This window comes from Emys orbicularis, chromosome 9 (genome assembly GCF_028017835.1).
Source record: "Emys orbicularis isolate rEmyOrb1 chromosome 9, rEmyOrb1.hap1, whole genome shotgun sequence".
NCBI lineage: Eukaryota > Metazoa > Chordata > Testudines > Emydidae > Emys > Emys orbicularis.
Window position 1 is genome coordinate 28,126,814 of NC_088691.1, and position 23,784 is coordinate 28,150,597.

General features: G+C 43.4%; 1 protein-coding gene across 1 annotated transcript in view; it reads left to right on the forward strand.

Annotated features, from left to right (window-relative positions):
* Positions 1 to 7,375: 7,375 nt before the first annotated feature.
* LOC135883706 (sodium/hydrogen exchanger 2-like) overlaps positions 7,376 to 23,784 on the forward strand; it is a 52,294-nt gene continuing 35,885 nt past the window's right edge. The window contains exons 1-4 of the mRNA XM_065410942.1: positions 7,376 to 7,655; positions 9,890 to 10,353; positions 13,063 to 13,313; positions 20,866 to 21,083. Coding sequence (XP_065267014.1) covers positions 7,376 to 7,655; positions 9,890 to 10,353; positions 13,063 to 13,313; positions 20,866 to 21,083 — 1,213 coding nt within the window. The remainder of the gene's footprint in view (positions 7,656 to 9,889; positions 10,354 to 13,062; positions 13,314 to 20,865; positions 21,084 to 23,784) is intronic.

The following is a 23,784-nucleotide window of genomic DNA, read 5'->3' on the forward strand; positions in this document are numbered from 1 at the left end:
GATGGCTGGGGCTGCGACTGTAGTGTTCTCATCAGAGATCACCAGCCAGCAGGGATGGTATAAGTCTTAGGATGGCCTGAATGGGATTCACTTTGGAGATGGATGCAGCATGTGTGCATTCAATACAAGTTTGGACACAATGGTGCCTGGTTTCAAAAGCCAGCAAGGCACACACAAGATAACATCTTTCACTTGGGAAAGGATTTTTAAAAAATAATATTTTATAAAGCATCAACACCATGGTGTTAAAACAAAATCTTTTGTTCAGAGCTCTATAGTTGGGGATTGCATGGGCTTATGTTGTCTCCTATGTTTTTATGCTGTTGTTAGTAAGTAAAAATCATGTTTAAAAATCAACACTATGGAGGTTAATATGTTACAGTGACTTTATTTTTGCAAAACGCACCTGTTTGGTAAGAAACACAGGCAAAGCATAAGGAGCTTTTGTTTTGCTGCTTTACTTTAGTACTTCTGGCTTGAGAGACAGATGGAGCATTTCCCAGTTAAAAATGCATTCTGGGCCCAACATAACAGAACGAACCAATTTAAGTGAAAACAGAAGCCATATATTTTACTTCTGTCAGCTACTGTAAACATAACTATCTAAATGGAGGTTAGCATTTCTCCATTTGAGCAATAAGGCCCGGATCCAAAAAAGCACACAAGCATGTGCTGAACTATAAGCATGTGAGTAATTCCATTGATTTCAGTGGCACTGCTCATGTGCTTAAAATTAAGCACATGCTTAAGTGCTTTGCTGGATCAGGGTCTGAATGCCCTGGAAAGACCTTCTGGGAGCATAGGTAAAAAGCACATTATTGATGAGTGATTTCCATGTATAATGTATCTGGTCTACTCAAAATGATATGATGCATGAATTTCAGTAGCTGATGTAAATTATATGGTGTCGCATAAGCTATTTGGGTTTCACTACATGATGTGTCATATACATAGCGAAGAATAAAAGTTATGAGTTATACGCCCAGCTGTGCCTAATACTGTATGTATCAATGCCAGAACAGCAGAACTAAGAGCCAGAAGGGATAAAATCCTAAGTCCTCCCACCCCCATTCTTTTCTTTACTGTAAAAGTAAGGAACAAGAAGAAGTTGGCACTAATGAAATTAAGGAGTATCATATAGTACCTGTTAAAATGATTAACTTAATTCAATAAGTTAATCGCATGAGCCCAGATTCTGATAACCTTTTTCATATTAAATAGTACTTTACTCTTCTAGTAATGTCATTTAATTTCAGTGGGGCTGCCTGTGGAGCAAGGTACTAGTCACCATGAGTAAGGGGATCGAATCTGGCCCTAGAACCCTGTGAATATGGGGAAAGAATATGACATCAGAAAAAGTAAAAGCACATCAATAAACATATGACCAAATGGTACTCCCATTAAAACATGGTTCAATATGGTTCAATACCCATTAAAACAAGAGGAATAAATATCTACATACTGCAGGCTTTAGAAAAAAATCAGACTTTGACTTTACAGAGAAATGAATCCACAATAAAAGGTGATGACTGAATAGTTAAATTCTTGAGGGAATTAGTAGACTGATTTGTGTCAAACTTCAAAATAGAACCATTCAAAAAATAAAAATACATCATCTTAATGAAATGCTAAAACAAGTTCTAAGACTCACAAAGGACCACTAAGATCGCACCCAAAATTAGACGTTATGAAGACCCTTTCATTATGTCTCTAGATATATTGACAAAGTAAATCAGTGATTAGGCTGAGGATATCAGTGGAAAAAGTTGAGCACATGTGTCAGTCTTTGCAGGATCAGGGCGTAATTGCACACAGAAGCCCCAAGGCTGCAGTTATTGGAGTTGGGAGACCACCTGCTTGGAGTTCGTTGTAGGATCAGGGCCATGATCACAGAAGTCTGAGAGTACAAGTGAAGCAAATTCATTCAAAACTCCAATAGATATCGGTAAAAAATGTTTCACATTCTTTTCTCAGATATGATTATTTCCCACAGTACACTTTGTGTTATTCAGACAGGCAATTTTTTTGTGCAATTTAGGTAATGTTGCATGTATAAGTTGTCATGAAATCGTACTTGCAATTTTTGCATACATCTCAAGCTTCTGGTTTTAAGCATTTGGCCTAAAATATTTTTTTATTTTTAAGTAGCCACATGAAGCAAATTTTAACATTATTTCCCTCTGATATTCCCTCCACACCTTGCCTTTTCTAACTGCTATTTTTGTTTGTTGCAATTAATTAAATGGGCATTGATTTGTCTGGTAAAACATTTTGCAGCAAGCAGTATTGAGCTCTGCTCTGTAGCTCTGCCCTCTGCTGTGATGCAAACCTTTCTGTTTTTGCTTAGGATGAACATGGGTGAAAGTGAACTGGAAAAAACGACTCTTGCATTTTCCTAGAAGTAGCAAAAATCAAAACTGATTCTTTTGTTTCACAAAGCTTTAATTACCTGGCTCACCAAAAACAGAGCAAGTCTTCCAAACCCAAATTTCATGACCAGAATCTTCTGCTGGGTGGAGATTACCTCATAAGGAGAAGCGTGACTTGGGGTCAAGTCTGCTTGTTCTGTTCCTAGCTCTGCCACTGACTTACTGGTAGCTTTGGGTGTCTCATCTTATTGTCAGTGCCTCAGTTTACTCTTCTGTAAAAGGAGTAGAATTAATAATTATGCAGGTCTGTTGTGAGAATTAATCTTTGTAAACATACAGCTCTTTGGTGAAAAATGGAACTGTGTTGATTACGCTTTGCCACTGTTATGGTTGTCATAGAAAAACCCTCAAGTCAAGAGGGGCCCAAGGGAGACGAAAACTCTGGCATTTCCCTCAAGGGCCAGGGCCGGCTCCAGCTTTTCTGCCGCCCCAAGCGGCAAAAAAAAAAAAAAAAAGAAGACGAGCAGCGGAAGCTAAATCACGCCGCTTCTTTGGCGGCAGTTCGGCGGAGGGTCCTCCCTCTCTTCCTTTTCGGTGGCAATTTGGCGGCAGCTCAAAGAGGAAGAGAGGGAATGAGGGACCCCGCCGCCGAATTGCCGCTGAAGACCCGAAGGTGCTGCCCCTTTGAATTGGCCGCCCCAAGCACCTGCTTCCTATGCTGGTGCCTGGAGCCGGCCCTGTCAAGGGCTTTTCCCCATATTGATCTGTCAGAGGGAGAAGGTGTTGCCCTGTCACAAACGGCAGAATTTTGGCCCCCCACAGCCACGGATCAGCCAAGATCTATCGTGTGCTTCCTTGGGGGATGTGCCAAAGTCATGGCTCTACATGCGGAGCTCTGTGTCTGCCCTGACTCTTAGCTCCCTTGGGCCCTTGGCTGTCTCTGCAGTTATTGCTGTACTGCAGGATCTCCTGACTCTAAGAAGATGCTCCCAGGATCCTGGGCTGTGCTACAGGAGCACTCAGCACAGCTCAGGAGGAAGGGGAAGGGATGCAAAGGGGGCTTTTGACAACCTTTGTGCTTCCATGATCCTAAGGCTGGTGAGTGCTAGTCCAGTCCCCAAGTACAACTTAAAGCAGCCTGAAGACTAAGTTGCACTGAGTGTCAAATGGCCTGCAGCAGTCCCCTTACCAGCTCTATCCCCTTACTCCCAGCCATGCCACCGGCACTCACAGCCAGGATGGGGGTCGAGGTAATAGCGAGTATGGTGTCTTTGAGCCACCCGGGGATTCCCTATGCAGAGGGAAACCTCCACAGGCCAGCTTAGGGAAGTTTTGCACTACCATAGCGATATCAAGCTCCAGTAGGGTCTCAGGGGCTCAAGACCCTTTTGGTTACTGTGGGCACTTGGGCACCAAACTTTGAGTTTGTAATGGCACGTGCTGTATTTGAGAGGGAACCCCAATCAAAAGAGACTGCAGACACCCTGAGCTGAGTTAATGTGGTAATTAAGGGGGAACTGTGAGTGCCTCTGTTATTTCCCTAGCACAGAAATCAAGAGATGCAAATTTCTGGAGAAGTTCTGGTTTTGATTTTTTTTTTTAATTATTCTTTGTTGAAAACAATGAAGATCTCAATCATCCCCTGGGATTCCCATGCAGACAGGGACCCATCCCTGTCCAAAGCGGAGTGACCAGGAGGGGCAATCATCCATCTCTGCCAGGGCCGGCTCTGGCTTTTTTGCCGCCCTAGGCAAAAAAGCCACCAGCCGCCCCCACCCATTGCGGCTGGGGAGGGCGCCGAGCCCGGCCGCGGGCCCGCAATCCCCGACCGGCCGGAGTGCCGGGGGGAAGGCGGCAAGCCCGCCGCGGCTCCGCTCTCCCCGGCGGCCAGAGCGCCGGGGGGAGGGCGGAGAGCCCCCAGAGGCCAGAGCGCCGGTGGGAGGGCGGAGAGCCCGGCCAGGGCCCCGCTCTCCCCGACCGGCCGGAGCGCCGGGGGGAGGGCGGCGAGCCCGGCCGGGGCCCCGCTCTCCCCGACCGGCCGGAGCGCCGTGGGGAGGGCGGCGAGCCCGCCGCGGCTCTCCGCTCTCCCTGACCGGCCGGAGCACCAGGGGGAGGGCGACGAGCCCGGCCGGGGCCCCGCTCTCCCCGACCGGCCGGAGCGCCCCGCCGCGCCGCCCCCCTCCAGGCGCCGCCCCAAGCACATGCTTGGTGGGCTGGTGCCTGGAGCCGGCCCTGATCTCTGCAGCACCATTTCCTTTTTCTCAGACCTTACAGAGGGGATGGTTCCTGCACACGGGGAGAAGGTGGGCAGAGTGTCAGAGAGATGGACCTCATCCTTCCCAAATCTGCAGGGAATCTACTCAAAACTTCATGCATTCTGGGGCATTTTAACTTCTCCATAGCCTCTTCCCTGTGGAAGAACCTAACTTTGTGAGAAGGGGTCCAGTGGAAGACGTCTAGGAACCAGAGAGAGGACTCATAGCTGGTGCAGGTGGTCCTGGCCTCCTAGGTAGGGCAACCATACGTCCAGTTTTGGCTGGGACAGTCCCCTTTTTAAGCCCTGTCCTGGATGTCCTGACATTTTGTTGGCAAAAATGGGCATTTGTCCAATTTGCTCTTGACAACTGATGATGAGCTGGCAAGAGCAAACGGAACAAATGCCCAGTTTCCCCCCCAAAATGGAGTGTACACCCCCAGGGGGTGCGGAGGAACATTTTTTTTGGGGGGGAGAGCGAGTGGCACACGAGGCACTGGGTGGCTCACGAGGCACTGGGTGGGAGGGCTCGGACTGTCAGCCCTGGGCAGCATGGGACCTGGGCAGTCAGCCCCAGCCTCAGACAGCGCAGGGCTCGGGTGCTCAGCCCCAGCTAGGGTGACCAGATGTCCTGATTTTATAGGGACAGTCCCGATATTTGGGGCTTTTTCTTACATAGGCTCCTATTGCCCCCCACCCCCGTCCTGATTTTTCACACTTGCTATTTGGTCAGCCTAGCCCCAGCCCTGGGAAGCACGGGGCTCAGGCGAGTGGCAACTGCAGGTGGCTCGAGCCACCCCGCACGGTGCCCCGTTTTTACTTTGGGAAATATGGTCACCCTAGTCCTAGAGTTATCCCAGAATCTGTGGGTTCTGGAGGCAGAACACCCTGGTAAATGATCACAGAGTCACTTTCTTCTGACACTGAATAAGGACATTTATTAGCATGTTCTCAAGACTCTTCTGCCTCTTTAGTTTCACTGTAAAGCTTCTGCCTAGATCGCTTCAGCCCCCTGCCACCAAACTTCCTGTTTAATATTTAAAGGAACAGTGCACATATGCTTAACCCCCATTTGTTCCAAACTGTGAGGGGCCTTGTTCCCCACCCCAAGGAATGATTATGGAGAAATGCATAAAGGGAACCCTGTAGGATTTCCTTCCCCAGGATTCCCTTCTGTCATTTTTTTCCACACAAAGGGAGAATTTTTTGCCAAAACTCTTGAAATCTCAGTTTGCCCAGATGTCAAGACAGCATTTTCTCTAGTCAAGGTAGAAATTTCTGTTAAAGGCACAGTATAAAAGCTGATAAACAATGTTAAATGGGGATGGGTGGAGTGTGATTTTCAGAATGTATCACTGCTTCCCAAGATTCCTGTTTATTATTCTGACCTACAAAATAATATCAGAAATTGGGACATGGTGTGCTATTGACAAACAAGAGTACATACATATGTGATTTTGGTCTCCCATTTAGCTCTCCATTACAGAAAAAATGGATCACCAATATGTCATTAGCAGCTCAGGTTTGGTGTCCTTTGGGCACCAAAATGGGTCATCGATTAGTCCAGCAGCAGCCTGGGGCCCCCATATTTTAATTGTTTGTTTGTGCTGTATGGGCTAAATTCATCCCTCGTGAAACATCACTGCTTCTAGTGAAACTAAATCATGGAGGAATTTGGCCTTCTGCGTTTTGCCCTCCATTTTATTAATGTGTCTGATAATGTGTCAAACAAATACCCTGCTTCCCAAAATGAGTGCGAGAGTAGCCCCTAAGGTCAGTGGATACCTATCCCTGAACCTTCCCAACGGCCACACCGGCCACTGCAGTGCAAGGAACTGTTCTGAGAAGAAATGGCCAAGTAATCAAAAGCCCCTGAAGTTCAGAGATGGTAGTTAATGACATCTCACTCTCTCTCTCTCTCTCCATTTTATATTCCCCTCCCCACCCCCATCCCTGTGGTAGCTGAGTGCCTAGCATGAAAAGTAAACACAGAAATAGCTCTCTCTTCTGCTCCTGACCGCAGCAGAAGACGACAAGCTATTGCTGGAATTTATTATTGAGATGCCCTCCATCCTAGACCCTCCAGTTGCATGCTTTGTGAAGTGATTGTATTAGCTGGTTGTAGTTCTTTTTGGTGGATACTCTGATTTGCATTTGGTTTACCAAGGGGAAGATGCATTGGGCAAAGGTATCATCTATACCAGTATTATGTGTAAGCACTAGAACTGGGGGGCTGGGGCCTGAAACCAGGCACCTCCAGCAGTGCTGGAGGATCCAGGTTTTGCTGTTGCCTCCAGGTCTGGGGCTTGGGGGTGCAGAAGGAGCAGTTACACTTGTTCTCCATTTAGGCAGTGGAATTTGGGTGGCTGAGGCCCAAAACGGTAAGGATCCTGCTTTTATCTCCCCCCTTCCTCCGTACACTCACAGAATCACACACACACACTAAGGGTTTGTGAGGCTTTCCTGTAAGCAAATGCTAAGCACCTTGCGGCTGAGTGCAGACGTTTCTTGTGTGCGAACCTGGTCCTGCTCCCCGGCTCTCTGGGGGTTGGGATTCGCTGGGCTGCTCAGTGGCTCCTGCCTTCACACCCACCCACGCAAGTAGGGCAGGCTGCATTCTGCAGGGCCTGGTAGGCAGGAGCCCTGCCCAGCCACTCAGGATCAGAGCAGCAGCAGCAGCAGCCGCAGCAGCAGCCAGGAGCTGGGAAGCAGCCAGCCACCAACTTTCCAGGGCGGACGGCTCCCAGGGCACATGGAGAGGCAGAGGCTGGGATGGGAGGCTGCAGCAGGATGGATGCTGGGGCCCTGCTTTTCCTTGCTGCTGGGTGCTCCCGTGGTCAGTGCACTCCAGGGACCATCGCTGCTGCTGCCCCTCGAGGACAGTGGCCCAGAGAATGCCAGCTGGGGGTCCCAGGAAGCCCAGGATAATGAATCCTCTGTGCACACAGCCTTCTTCTCCCTGGATTATCATCATGTGCAGGTCCCCTTTGAAATAACGCTCTGGATCATGCTAGCTTCTCTGGCCAAAATAGGTAAGGAGCCATGTTTCTTCTGGGCTGCAGCAGGAGGAAGAGCAGCGGGGCAGAGCTCAGACAGGGGAGGGATACTCTGAGAACTTCCTTGCATTGGGCATCTGTTCGCCAAACCCCAGCTAGGGTGGAAAGTCCTTGCCTAAAACCTTCCCCACCCCTAAATTGGTCTGTGAAGTTTCCAAAGTCTCTGAGTGCCCCATCCTGCCCAGTGCCTGACTGAATTGCCCTAGGCTGGGAAAGACAGTCAACACATGCACTTCCCACTCCCAGCCAGCTTCTCATATCCTGGGAAAGCTCAGGTGGGAAGTGAGTTATCAATAATATTTTTAAATCTTGGGCTAGATAGAAGAGAACAACTTCTTCCCTTTATGGTACTGTGCTGCTCAAACTGACTGCATTTCACCTCTGCAGCATCAGTTAGGGCTGCTTGTAGACAGGATACCAAACTAGATAGCCCTCTGGGCTGATTATTTCTTTATCTCCCCTTTCCCCCCCTACACACACACAGACACACGGGGTTTGTGAGGCTTTCTTGTAAGCAAACGCTAAGCATCTTGCAGCTGAGTGCGAGACTTTCCCTGTGTGTGAACCTGGCCCTGCTCCCCGGCTCTCCGGGGCTGGGTTTCAATAGAGTACTGTAAATTAAATTGCCATATTTGCAAATGGAAAAAACCCCCACACAATTGCTTGTCAGCTTGTAATACTGCAGCTGCAAATGACAGTGACATTTCCAAAGCCATGTGTAAGTTTATACATGCAAAACTTAAGAACTGCACACACGTATCCAGGGGAGAGGAAAGTCCAGAAAGGATAATGGGAATAATTGAGTAATTATATAACTGGAGTGACAAATTACAAAAGTGAATAATAATACTGAACTATGTGCCTGCTTTCGCAACTTTTCTGCACTCAGGTCTCCATTGATGTCAATGGGAGTTAAGAATGAGGAGCGGGTTGGATCAGGCCCATCACAATGAATAATTTGGGCCTAAGAGTAATATGGTATAAGAAGGGAAATGATAAATACAGGCTATGAAATCCATTAGTACTGCAGAAGCCCCTTAACCTTAATTTAATTATTCAGAAATATGAAATATCTGATGCTTATTTACATTGTAAGGTCTTTGGAGCAGAGATAGTCTTTTGTTTTAAGTCTGTATAGCACCTAGTACTCTAGGGGCCCAGTTCTGGTAATACAAACAAACAAACAATACAAATAATGATTAATAAGATTTTTTTCTAATTTTTCCATTTCAGTTTGGTTTATTTCAGTTTATTTCTTTTCATGACTTGTATTGTATGAATTTCTCTTTAAAGTCTAGATCTGTGCAAAGTAGCTGGATGCACAGCTTGTCCGGAGGTGCTGAGCTCACTTTTCACAATGTTGTATTCTAACTGTTTAAAGAGCTAATGATTAGTGAATATTAAAATGGCCTCCTTTATAATTAATAAGAAGGTTATCTCTGACAAAGAACATTAGTTGGAAACATGGAACACAATTTTTTTTAAAAAAGAACTGTTGCTCTCCACTTTTGTAGTGCTGAAGAGAGTATGCTATTTAGACCCTACGCCATCTGTTATCCTGAATTCCTTCACGTATACTTATCTTAGGTAGATTATTTTCAGTGCCTACGGTACTGTTGTCTAAAATATTTAGCTTTTAACCTTTTGTTGTGATGAATTGAGGAATATGCCAAATGTGGTTATTAAAAATCTCCTGGCACTTTTGGCAAAATTAGAGGCGTGCTAGCCAAATTCCAACTTAGGTAAATATACTTCACCTACCTAAATTTTCCCTCATATTTTGAATCCTATATGCTATTCTTCAGCTTCTCTTTAAAAAAATGTTGTCTACTGATGTGGTGTAGCAAGATGGCTGTGTTTCACCCCAGATGTGGCTGTGTTTCAACAGAGTATATATAAAACTGTAAAGCACTTCGGGATCTTCCTGGATGAAAGGTGCTATAGGATGCTATTTATTTATTAGCTTTTCATTTTACCAACATTTACAGCTTTTTTTAAATTCACTTCATGCTCACCTAAAGAATCCTACTGGTATTAAGTTGGAAAATTATTATTTATGATAAACAGCATCAGTTCACACCCCACTCTCTGCTAAAAGTGACAATGTGGAGCGATTCCTCTTTTGTATTATAAAAAAGTGTGATGAAATGATGATGTCAACATATTATACGGATTCTGGATAATGATGTCATCTCTTTACTGTTCACCAGCATTTCATCTGTTTAACAAGCTGCCATCAGTTGTGCCTGAAAGCTGCTTATTGATATTTGTGGGGCTCATCATGGGAGGAATCATCTATGGCTTAAATGACAAGTCCCCACCAGTCATGGACAGTGATATCTTTTTCCTCTATTTACTGCCACCTATAGTCCTTGACGCAGGGTACTTCATGCCCAGCCGTCCCTTTTTTGAGAACATTGGGACTATTCTTCTGTATGCTGTAGTGGGAACTATATGGAATGTGTTTGGGATTGGCTTCTCACTGTATGGGATATGCCAAGTGAAATCCTTCCACCTGCAGGATATATCGTTGCTCCATAATCTCTGGTTTAGCAGTCTGATTGCTGCAGTGGATCCTGTAGCAGTGTTATCTGTGTTTGAAGAGATACATGTCAATGAAAAGCTTCACATTTTGGTTTTTGGAGAATCGCTCCTAAATGATGCTGTTACAGTGGTAAGTACTATCCCTTATGTTGGTATTTAGTGTACAGAGGAAGGATGGTCCTGTGGCTAGTGCTAGCCTGGCGCTCAGGAAACTCACATTCAATTCCCTGTCCTGCCAAAGACTTCCTGTATGACCTTGGGCAAGTCCCTTGGTGTCTCTCTGTTCCTTCGTTCCCCTGCTGTATAATGGGGACAATAGCACTTCCCTACCTTACAGGGATGTTGTGGAGCTGCAAGCAGTGGTGATTACAGTAGTGTAAGTTTTTTTTTTAGTGTAGAATTGCACACATATAATTGTGTAGCATCTACAGTCTTTTCTCAGTAACATTCCCCTAGAGCCCGTATGTGCACATGAAGACACTAAGATATGAAGAGAAAAAGTAAATTTGCGGAGCAGCCTAACAGGTTTTGTTTCAGAAACATCATCAATATTGGAATTAGATTGGCACAAGGGGCAGGGGGAGGGAGACCTTTCCAGTGAACAAACTATAATTAAAAAGTAAATCAAAAGTCTCTTGTTGCTACTATTATTGGCTACAAGAAAGCATGATTCTGGGGCTGAACTGCCTCAGCTCCCATTGAAATCAGCCGCTCTCAGGGATGAGTTATGCAGCAGGTCAGACTAAATTATCATAATGGTCCCTCTGGCCTTCAAACCTGTGAATCTATAAAGTGTTCTTTGGAGCCAGCTCAGCACCTTGCAGGATCAGGCCCTAAAATTGTTACTTATTTAAAATGTTTTTATTGACACTTGCTGCATTGTCATAATAGGAGCAGACATGTTTTGAGAGGACAATCTGTTAATATTGTACCTTCTTCGTCTTTCTACTATGAACTAAACCCCAATCCTCTTAATAGTTACTTTATTTAAAATAACAAGAGTGACTTTCCTTTGTGTCCCATCTTCTGAGGAGCAAAATCCAAGCCTGTTCCCTGATTTAAAAAATGACTTATTTAATATAAAAATTAATATAAAAATTTCTCCACTCTAGCGCAGAATCCCATTCTGAACTCATTTAGGGCCTGATCCAAAGCCCACTGACTTCAATGGAGGACTTTCCATTGATGCCAGAAGGCTGTGGATCAAGGTCGTAGGGTCCACATAACAGTGAACATGTATACAGTGGTGAGCTTTTACACAAGAGCAGTCCCACTGACTTCAGTGTTCACCAGGGTGGGTAAAGACTGCACAATTTAGCCTTTGAATAGTGAGATCCCTGAGGCGGGAAACATCCTCACATTTGTACAATGCTGAGCAGACTATCAGCACTCAATACATTATAGTAATAAATAAAGCTTATCAGATGAAGTGTTTCTATTGTTATCTAATGTGCCCACTCCTTTGTTTCTTGTGAGGTTTGGGCATTGAGGAATACAGGATTGGATCTAATATGCAGACTCAGTAATGCCAATTTCTTCAGGTGGGTTCAAAATAAGATTCTGCAGCTGGAGTCAGGCACTGCCTATCACTTTATATTACGCAGTGTTTTTTATGCTGCATATGGTACTCTTTTACACTGAAGAATTCTAGACAGGAAAACACTAATTTAAGGTCTATTTCTCAACAATTTAATTTCCCTGTAAATAAAAGGGAGAATAAAAAATCAGGACCTGTTACCCCCAGTACTTCTACATCAAATTTGGGTTATAGAAATAGTTTAGCTTGAAATTGTCCATTTTAATAAACAGCCAGTACTTGCAGGAAGATATTTAGGTCCGACATCTCTGCAAAGCTCCCCACTTCAGGAATATTCAGGGTCTGTTGCAAAGCCCATTGATGTCGATGGAATAATTTGCTTTGACTTCAGCGGGCATTGGGTCCAGCCCTATCTGCATGCCAGAAAGTTGGTACACCAGATTCACCACTCATGATAGTGCCCTCATTGCTTTCAGTGATTGGTATAAGACTGCTGTTATCATTGGCTGCATTAACAGCCTGATGTACAACCAAAATTTGACTTGATGGAGTTACTGTTAATGTTTAGGATTTTAACTGCACTGGCATGTGAGTAAAAGGAAGATAGTGAGAAATAGTATGTATTTAAATGCTTTGATTATAGATATACAATATCAATGTGTCTGTATTTATAATCCTTCATGGAGCAGCAGCAAAGGTAGGAGTTCATCTCTCCCCCCGTTCATTCATATGAGCGAGGGGTGAGCTTCATAGTCTAATTGGAACCATTAAATTCAGACGTTTTATCCCACAGGCAAATTCTTATTGCTAGTTTCTTTCATATAACAAATCTCCAGTGGAGACTTAGAGGGAGAAAATCTCCATGAAGATCTCCTTGCAGAGCACCCCTTCTGTATCATTCTACGGGGAGGATGGGGTTTGTCTCCCATGTGATAGGCCGTGGAGAAACCCTGTTATTCCCAGGGATCCGCAGGGGGTCTAGGGCAGCCCGTGAGGAAACTGTATGCCTTTACACCTGACCAAGCTCCTGGTAGGGCCTCCCACATCCATTGAAGCCCCAAGAGCCAAGGCTTAGGCTGCTTTATCTTTTCTTGGAAATCCTTGCAGGGCCATAGGGTAGATGATGTACTTATGAGGCAAAACCCATTGGTAACAAGAACACAGTGTCTTTGTCACAACACTAGGGAAGCATTTCACCACATCGGCAGAAGTGTCACAAACATTTAATGGTGTGTCTGTTGCCTGTGGTCATCTCTAGCTAATGTTTGTTTCTCTCTCTTTTTCCTTTTATTTTTCTTCTAGGTGCTGTACAAGCTGTTTAGATCCTTTTACGAAATGTCAACGATCAAAACTGTGAATGTGTTAGCAGGAATTGGGAAATTTTTTGTGGTTGGAATAGGAGGGGTCTTGGTAGGCCTTTTATTCGGGATGATTGCTGCCTTTACCACACGATTTACCAAGAATATCCGTGTAATTGAACCCCTCTTTGTCTTCCTGTACAGTTACCTATCCTATCTCACTGCAGAAATGTTTCACCTCTCTGGTATTGTGGCGTAAGTATATGCACGGGTTTTCTTATTCATGCAATTAATGCTTTTGGCTATATTCAGAAAAGAATCAGTCATGATTACATCAGCGTTGCTTAGTCTGAGATGTATGATAAACATCTATGTACTAAGTGAAACAAAACAATATAAAAGCCTTTGAAATAGTACTGGGACATAACCACATTGCATGCATTATACAATTCCACATAAATGGTGATATGCATTCTTCAAATGCGCTCACATTTTCTGAGGATTTAAGAGACAAAGAAATGGCCTTAGCAGTGTTTCACAGAACAGATGACATCTGACTTTAAATGATTTGAAATGCTAAAGGACTTAAGTTGAAACAATACATTTAATGTATCAGAGGGGTAGCCGTGTTAGTCTGAATCTGTAAAAAGCAACAGAGGGTCCTGTGGCACCTTTAAGACTAACAGAAGCATTGGGAGCATAAGCTTTCGTGGGTAAGAACCTCACTTCTTCAGATGCAAGAAATACATTTCATGATGTAGAGATCGGAGCCAGCTTGTGTATTTTAAAACTGGAAATCATAAATAGTCCTGATTATTAGAGCTGGACAAACTTCATATGGTTCATCAGTTCAGTCAGACATCCAAATGTTTGAATACTTATTCAAGCTTGGTTTAGTGTCTTTGGTCTGGAAAATTTGCATGGTCAGTATGTGTGAGACTTCCAGTGCTTTGTGGTTTTGGCTGGGCCAGAACAGGCTTTCTAGCTGTCTTTTGAGTTCCAATCAATACCAGGATGTGAAGAGGTGCACAAAGTAGTTGATTGGATTCTTTGAACATCAGAAAAATTTGGGTTTGATCTGGGTTTTGGGCAAGACTTGAATCCATTCTAATTTTATCTCCAGTGATTTGCCCAGCCTTACTGATTAGCTTATTTAGGTCTATATCCTGCCTTTACTTTCTGATGGCATGATTGGGCAGGCAGGATTGCTCATGGTGACTGGGATGACTATGTGGTAGGTTGCACACTGCTTCTCCTTTAAAAAAAGGAGAAGATTGCACACCTTCCTCCAGCATACGTGGTATCTGGCCAAGACCTAGCTGCATCCCTGACCAGCAGCCCTTGGGGCTGTAGCACTTCAATGCACAGTAGCCAGTCCTGTAGCACTCCATTGAGTGTTTGGTATCCTGCCATACTGTTGCTAAGGTGATCAGCTCAGGTCCCACCACCATCTTCTCCCCCCAGCATGCCCCTGCTCAGCCCAGGGCAAGAACTGGCTCCTTGTGTTTTAGCTTAGTTTTTCTAGATCAACTCAATTCACAGGTATACTTTCACATACCGTGAGTGTCACAAAACAGCATCGCCAATAGTTAGCAGACAATGGTATCCGCGATCACCAGTTTCCCCCTACACTTAGATTATGAAGTGGCAATGTGCGTAATGACTCTTTGATTGTAGGTAGACAGATAGACAGGCGCACACCCAGTGACCTTGATGTTATCATGCATGATCAGGGGCTGGATTTTTCTTTCAGTTAAACTGATGTAAATTCAGAATAATTCCACTAACCTCAGTGGAATTATACCTGATTTCAGTGGCATAACAGAGCAAAATCTGGCTTGTAGCGTAGTGTGTATGAAGTAGGATGAGTGTGTAACTATGGGCTTGTTTAGATGGTGGGGTGATGTGCTTTACGGGGGTGTGATTTGTTAAATATATATGGAGATATACCTATCTCATAGAACTGGAAGGGACCCTGAAAGGTCATCGAGTCCAGCCCCCTGCCTTCACTAGCAGGACCAAGTACTGATTTTGCCCCAGATCCCTAAGTGGCCCCCTCAAGGATTGAACTCACAACCCTGGGTTTAGCAGGCCAATGCTCAAACCAAATGCAATGTCATACTGCACATTAAGTGGTTCGTGTAGACCAGTGGCTCTCAACCTTTCCAGACTACTGTACTCCCTTCAAGAGTCTGATTTGTCTTGTGTACCCCCAAGTTTCACCTCACTTAAAAACTTAAAAATCAGACATAAAAATACCAAAGTGTCACAGCACACTATTACTGAAAAATTGCTTACTTTCTAATTTATACCATATAGTTATAAAATAACTCAATTGGAATATAAATACCGTACTTACATTTCAGTGTATAGTATACAGAGCAATATAAACAAATCATTGTCTATGAAATTTTAGTTTGCACTGACTTTGCTAGTGCTTTTTATGTAGCCTGTTGTAAAACTAGGCAAATACTGTATCTAGCTGAGTGGATGTACCTCCTTCACTGGTGCTTCTGCTGCTTCCCTTGACTGTCATCCTATGTTGCATTCCTGATTTTGGCCCTGATCCCTCAGTGAGCTCCATATGACCAGACCACTGTGCCAATGTGAAGCCCTGCAGCCACTGGGACTCCATGCAGTCTCAGGGGTCAACCCATGCAGGATGTTTGGAGATTCCCAACTCTTGTGATTTCATCACAAGTCTCTTGGTATTCAGTGGTTTTTGTAAAGTTCCAGCACCTGGAGTCATAGGATTACTGACTGTCAGTAGAAAACCGAGGGATAAATAAATGCATGTTGTTCAACTTGCAGTTGATCAGCCCAATGCAGGGAGCGCTGAGGATGCCTTCGTTAGAAGTAGAGAAGGCATTTGACCATACAGAAATAAATTATCTTTTCCATAACTGAAAGTGCATGGGGAAGTGGCAGCACTGAAAGGTCACAAGGCTATTCAAGAGGAACATGGTATTTGTTGAACTATCTATATCTACATTTTGTTTCTGAAAATATTGGAGGTTGATAGCCAAGAAGATAAATGCAAAATATTGATGTCTGATCTACAGTTAAAATATGTGGCTCCTTTAATAAAGATTTTTAAAAATCAGAAACTATTTTTGTTTAAATGTTGCAAAATCATTTCTGTACATTCGTTTCAGCATCAGTCTAACAAAGAATTCAAGAGACTGACTCATCTCAGGAATGGAGACACCTTTCCTTTACAAAACTCCCCTACAAGTCTCCGGGGAAGCTAACTGGAGCTATCAAGGTTCTTTAAGTACAGCCTTATATAGTAATTGAGAGATACTAGTTTTTAATTTGAAGAAATTGACTTTAGCCTTTAAGAACACGATTAACTGTGGGCTAAATCCTTCAAACTTGAATCAGACACCAAAACTCCCACTAACATCAATGAGAATTGTGCCTGAGGAAGAAATGATTTAGCCCTGCAAAACTGGATCTAGTATTTCTAATGGACAAAGAGATCTTACCTTAGAATCAAAGACAGAATAGATGGAAAAGACTGCATGAGGTCATCCAGTCCGTCTCCCTGGCACTGGTTGCAATCTGCTAGCTCTGACCCTGACTCAGGAAACGGACTCATATAGTGCTGACAATTGCAAAAGTAAAGATATTTAGTATTTCCCTAATGACTGTAAAGTGCACCTAGACTCCAGTGATATTTGCCTTATAGACAACTCCAGTATTGATAATACTGATGATGAGAAGAAAATGAAAAATTAAACATCCAGTTAAATACAGCAGTATCTGGATGATCTATTTTGAAACCAATGGTACTATGTTGTATATAAATAGGAATCTTTTATACTTTGCAGACTTTTGTTTCCTAGAATGGCCAATACAAAGCAATATTTCACTATTGTTGAAAACAATTATAGTTCATGGGAAAACGTAAACTAAGGATCTGTTATAGTATCATGTGACTGAACAGTGAAAGAAATATGCTGCATAATCAGCATGAAAGGAGAAGGCATTCAGATTTAATGGTGTTTCCTTCTGTCACAATGTACTGTACCCATTATGGAACCTATTTTCTTTTCTTTTTAATAATGCATTGGTTCTGGATCAAAATGATTGCTTGGACAGCTAATTCCTTGTCATAAGAAATTGCGATTACAGATAGTGGTATATTTTAAGATTTAAATATAAGTACAAAGATGCTTATGGCTCATTTGTGTTTTCTAAACCTTTTAAAAATGTTTGTATTGTTCTCTTGTTTTTGATACCAGCTTAGTATCCTGAAAATATTTTCCCCATACTAACAGTATTTTTATTTTGTGCTTTGAAATGAACTGTTGTAGTTTAACTTCATTGTTTTGCTCTGTAAATATCTGCACAGCTGGGTCAATAAGAGTTTGTTAATTACCTGCTACTGAGCCAGCAGAGGGGGAATGATCACAAGAAGATGAGCCTCATTTTGCTCTTGCTAACAGCAGTACAAACCAGGAATAACTATGTTGAAATTAATGGTGTTTTACTAGTAGAAGAGGACAGAGGAGGCTGGTGAGAGGAGAATCAGGCTCATTGGTTTTCCATGGGTTGCAGAAAAATAGTCAGGTGAGATCTCATCTCATGGAAACCTTGGCCATTGCTGCTGTTGTCATCCTTCTGTTCAGTTGTTGAAACACACTATTTGCTGCCCTTACAGATAGTGCTCCCTACCCATGTTATTAATGCTCAGTACAGATCTGCACATCCAGGCTTCCCAGTGGCCACATATTTCCCCTACTTAGAAAAATTGACAGTTTCCAACAGAAAATGATCACATTTATTCCTGAGGCCCACTCTAGTCCCACTGTGCACTAGGATGTACTTTGCCCAACGTTTTGGCAGTGAACACAGAAAGGACGGATGAGCTCCTCTCTCTGCCTCATTTCACTGCAGGGAGTTGCAGTTTAGAAGTGGAGGCAAAAAAGTAGTGGGTTTCTTTTGTCGATTTCCTGGGACTCGCGTATGAAATAAGAAAGGATGGAAATTACAGGTAAAATAAGACTTAAAAATGATGAGATTAAAATCAAAGAGAGGGAGGGAGGGAGGGGAAAGTTGGACAGAAATGTTCTCATTTTCTCTCTTTTTCATGCCCATAGCTGCACTGTATATTCACTGGGTGCTGGCACACAGTTGTGACTTTGCCAATAAGGCCCAAACACCCAGTCAGAATGTGTTTTTTGCAATCAGTGTCCAATACTAATCTCCTCGGCAGTGTATACCTCTTTCCATGCATAAGTTTGTCATTCTGTGGCCCCTGTATTATATGCCACATGACCACCAGCTGAGAGCATGAACTATGAATAGAATGGACCAGTAGCCAATGGCTGTTTGGAAAACTATGGAGTGGCAGTCACCAGTAAAGTAAAATTTAAAGTCAATAGGCTAGATCCTATGTACATCACACCAATTTATCTCAGTGTAATGCTAGCAGCTTCAGGGGAGTTACTCCTGATGTACACGGATATAGATTAGAAGAAAACCAGGCCCTTTGCTTCAGAGAGTTGTTGTCAAAATAGCAATGGTGATCAGAATTCAGAAACTGATATTTGTCTTGCCTTCAGGAGTTCAACTGGTCCTTTAGTACAATGTGTTTCAGTCAAAGTAACATACCCCTCTCCCCCCAGTTCTTTGACTCTTTGATTTCAATTGCTTTGACCTTCTGAGATTGCTAGGCTAAAATTATGCTGATTTGAAAAGATGATGAATTAGGCTAACCACATGTATCCTGTAGTTTAAATAACCAATTATCCATGAACAATTAAAGAGTAAAAGTTTTAATTGGTGCCTCACACTTCTAAAATGACCTTGTATGTACAATATATGAAGAGGTAAAGTGTTACTGCTGTAGTGACACTCTCTAATTTTCTCAGAAGCACAGTGGTCCCGTTGAAGGCCCGCTCTGTGTTCATCACACAGCCTAGTGAATGTTCAGTAAGATTTCTTTGATATTAGTTGAGCTCTCTGTAGTCCTTCAGCTGATTTAAGGGGCCAGCTCCTCAGCTGTGGCCAAAGAACATAGCAGCTCAGGATGCGGATGAGAATGTAAAATGTGCTTCCCCCATCCTGGGCCAGTCCCTGGTGTTAGTTAGAGCAGCTTGCAGGCTACTCGTATGCTATGCTGGCTGCCCCTGGCCCCAAGAGTCTGATACAGCAGCCACGGATCAGCCAGATTTGAAGAAGCCCTTTTCACACCCCTCATACCAGCAGCACAGGAGCTGCTACCTCAGGTCTCTGTATTCTGAAGGTCCCTCCATACTGGGATGATCTTCCTGTGGCTGATTATGATGGTTTTAGGGCCAAAATTCACCAGATAGGCTTCCCAAAGCATCAGAGAGCAGTGCAGAATCTGGGCAAACATCTTTGTGCGTGACATTCTCCTCCTCATCACAGGCTACTTCTCAGCGCAACCCCCAATGTGTGGAAGCTGTGAAAGGGCAATAAATGCTCAGCTCATCAGCATTATTCTGTGTGCCATACTGATCTGTGAGTTAGAGCTGGTTTCTGTGGGCACATGGGGTAGCACGGGAGTGGAGTTATAAAAAGACACGATATACAGAAAAACACTGGAAAAGCTCTCAAGATTTTTTTTAAAGGAGTTCACTATTATGCTTTTGAGAGATCAAAATGTTATGGGCCAGATTCTGGCCTCATAGTGGTGTAAACTCCATTGAATGAGCTGAATTACTTCAGATTTACACTGGTGTAACTTATGTTGGAATTTGCTCCTATTCCTTTTCTGTAATTCTTGTCTCTTCAGTATTGTCTCATCATTTCCTTATGCTCCCTACTGCCAGTTTGCTGCATCCACCCATTGTCTCTGGTCTTGCACTTGGACTGCAAGCTCTTCAGGGCATGGACTGTCTCTTTGTTATGTGCTTCTACAGAGCCTAGAACAGTGGGGCATGATCCATAACTGGGACCCTGGGGCACCATGGTAATACAAATAACAATGTGTACTGCAGGGAGCAATTTGTATTGTGTACAGGGAACACTCCTGCTATGGCTGGGAGATGAACTTGGTTATTATCTAACCGGCCTTTTGCATTTCTAATATTTATGAGTCTTTGATTCCAAAAATTGAGATTAAGTCTTGATTAGAATCTGTCACTGTTGCACTGCTGATGGCAAACAGATGACAGGAAGTGGATATATGCAATATATTAATAATGATATGTAAAGCTACATTAAAAGAATGTTACAAAGTTGCAAAGTAAAACACTCAAAAGCTAGGAAATGCTAGAAATAAGGTGGCCCATGGAGGAGGTGCTAGATCTCCTCAATGAAATGTTTATAAGAATATTTTAACATAAGCAAGCCAATGTATTTTTTCCCCTAACCTCATTCTGAGAAACAGCTGAACCTTTTTTGCTGAAATTTTGCAGAAAACATCAGCCTGAGGCAAACACCCAGGATTGAAAATTTCAGCCCAAATGGTTAAAATTTGGCAAACTTATAAGGAACTGAAAACAGGGTCTTATAATGGAAAGCGTTGGGCAACATTAACTATAGGTGTCGCTACCTCCCTACAATCAATGTAATAACTTAGCATTTATTTATTAAGGGCCAGATCCAAATACCCTTACTCACACAGAGTAGTCTCTTTCTGCACAAGTAGTCTCACTGATTTCTAATAGAATTACTTGGGGAGTAAGGTACTACTTAGTGAGTCTCAGCGTACCAGAATCTGACCCAAAACTTACATTGTCTTGGAAAGGCTATGATATAATTTTTGCCTATCTAGCATGTTCCTCCAACCAACCTATGTACCATATGTAATTGATTTATTTTCTTTCCTCAGTATTATTGCTTGTGCCATGGGCATGAAACGTTATGTGGAGGCGAATATCTCTCTAAAGTCTCACACTACAATCAAATACTTTATGAAGATGTGGAGCAGTGTTAGTGATACCCTTATCTTCATCTTTCTTGGGGTCTCTACCATTGGAGACAACCATGAGTGGAGTTGGTCTTATATTTGCTTTACTGTCATTTTCTGTCTTATTTGGAGAGCACTAGGTATGGTGAAAAAACTGATTTTTCTTTGTGGCAATGACATGTACAATCTCAGAGTTTATTATGTATCTCATTTAAGTGTAGGAGTGGAGTGAATCTTTGAAAAGTACTGGTTGCCTAACATTCAGAACATAACCTTTAATTCTAACTGCTGGTTCATTTAGTACTTCCATTTGTATTTCTACCATGTTTCCAGTTCACTTTATCACATCCTTCAATGGAAAATGTGATTGACTCCCTTTGTTCCTGTATTGGATAAGATAAACTGGTTCTTCAGCTAATAGGGGGATCTTGTTTTTGGAGCTGATCATCTTAAGCATGAATCTTATTGTCTCTTCTTAACGTGGTTGCAGGTATCTGGGCACAGATTGATTCAGATGAGTGCCTCAGGATTGGCTTGGACTCCTGAGTACTCAACTCCTCTAGAGTGTATTCAAGGGCAAATGCTGTCTTAACTGGAAGAAATAAGTCCTGTATTGGCTTGGTTGCATGTGAATCATTTCCCTTAGCTGGGAAGGTGATGGACTGGGTGTTATGTATAATCAGTTCTCTCTGCTAGCTGAGCTAATGAGCTGTATTATTAGCTGGAGAAGCAGAGGCCTGTGTTTTGTAGTGAAATGTGAATCCCCATGCGCATCTATGCAGCTGGGCGATCAATGCAGAGTCCTTATACACAATGTGTAGTCATCTCTTACAGTAGATGTGGGATGGAAGTATTTTAAAATGACAACAGTAACTGTACTTAAACCCAGGACAGATTCCGCCTGGCCATTATGTGGGTACAGTGGGCAGACAGCATGTGAGAAGCTCATCACTTGCTTGTTTGGTAACAAGAATTTCAGTTCCTGCACTCACAGTAGCACAGGGACTGCACCCTCCTACTGCCTTGGGACTTGCTCTGTGCCCCAAAGAGGGTAGGGAGGATGGAGATCCATGACTCCATTCATCTGTGCACTGTCCAGCAGAGCTGGCTACCTATGCAGGAGGAGCAAACTGTATCCCATAAAGGGACATCACAGCTGGCACACAGGATCTCTCTGTCCTGGAACTCCTGGGCCATTCTGCTTCCCTGTGGAAGAATGTCTTCCACTGAGCTGGTATAGAAGAGCACTGGGGCCTTGAAATGGAGGCGGCCAGCAAAAATGTGAGAAGCCCGGGGTTTGGTAAAGTTTTGAGTTAGCATGTCTAAGAACATAAGCAAATGAGGGGCTCTGCAGTTACATCAAGATATTTTTTGTAGAGGATAATCCACACTCTCTGCAGCATGGGAGGGAAATGATATGAACCAAGACCTCAGCAGCTGTAAATTCTCCTGTAGGAACAGCTGGAAAATGTTAATGGGCAAATGGTATCCTGGAAACAGAGCAAAACTGGAGATTAATCTAGGCTTCAGAGCTGGGCACTGCGATGTTCAGAATAAGATTCAGTGAATAACAAATAGTGGATGAACGCTTCCCTTGATGATGATGTAGAGGCCCCATGATTACTTTTTCTCTCATCTTATATTTTTAAAGCAGAGGGCTAGACCTCTCTTTTACTCAGCAACCCTGGGATACTCCCAACATTACTTTTTTGGGATTCTTCCTTGCCATAAAGACACACAACACATGCTCCTAGCCCAGAGTTTGGAGACAATATATAAACAAATAATATGCAAATAGAGAAACTTAATATATAGCCTAGTATTGTGCCCTATTGTTCTATGTCTTTGTTCTTGTTTACCTACCTGGGCACAATGTATAGGAATATAGGAGGGATTTTCCCTCTCACTCTGGCCACTCTTTGCTCCGTAAAAGCCCCTTGGCCAGCAACAGGAGAATTCCCCCCGTGCAGTTATGGGAAACACAGGGTCCCTTGCCAGTCCCAGTATGTTGGGGTGCACCATGCTCCAGCAATTCCGAGCAGCTCTGGCTGTCTGTAACTTAGAGCAGCTCCTTCAGACACCTAAATAATGCTAGGTACTCACCAGCCCAGAATTCTAATGACGTAAATGTGGCTTAAAGCCTTAAAGTGAGGAAGTTTACACTGCTGCTGCCCAGGCATTTCCTAAGCTGTAGCTAATAAGAGGACTTCCATTTGTGGGTTTGTCAGTCAGGCACCTTTCACAACCACTTCAATTCATACAGACAGTTTGTTAGAGAAACAACACACCTTTTTTTTCATATAGAGGCACAACAGCTAGAACTCAGGCACGCTAGGGAAAGGTTTGCCATTTAAATGGGCAAGTTAAACAAGACCCAGGGCTAACTTGCTCTCCCCGTCACTAGCTTATAAACCCCCACCTGAGAATACAGAGTCACTCATGGGTGGGGAGACCAAGACCAAGTTCTAAATGGGAGGGTAGGGATAGGCCCCAAATCCTTTCCCAACACACTTGGAGTTGAAAATTATCTTCTTAAATCCTGAAAAAAGGCTGTGCCCTAGATATCTGCTGACTTTTACAGTAACCAGACAAAAAACAGACCACATGTAAGCAGGTGCAACCCCCAAAGACATTTTCCAGTGTTTGTAAATGGTCAGGAAAATGGGTGAAAGTAGTAAAGAAGTGTAACTTGCACTGATTTGACATTCAGGGAGCATGCTTCTCCACTGCCCTGCACCACATGGAGTCACTGACATCTGTGCAAAGTCGAGGAGGGGTGTTTGACAACCACTTTGCACAGGTGGAAAGGACCCCACAATGGAGTGGAGAATCAGGCCTCTC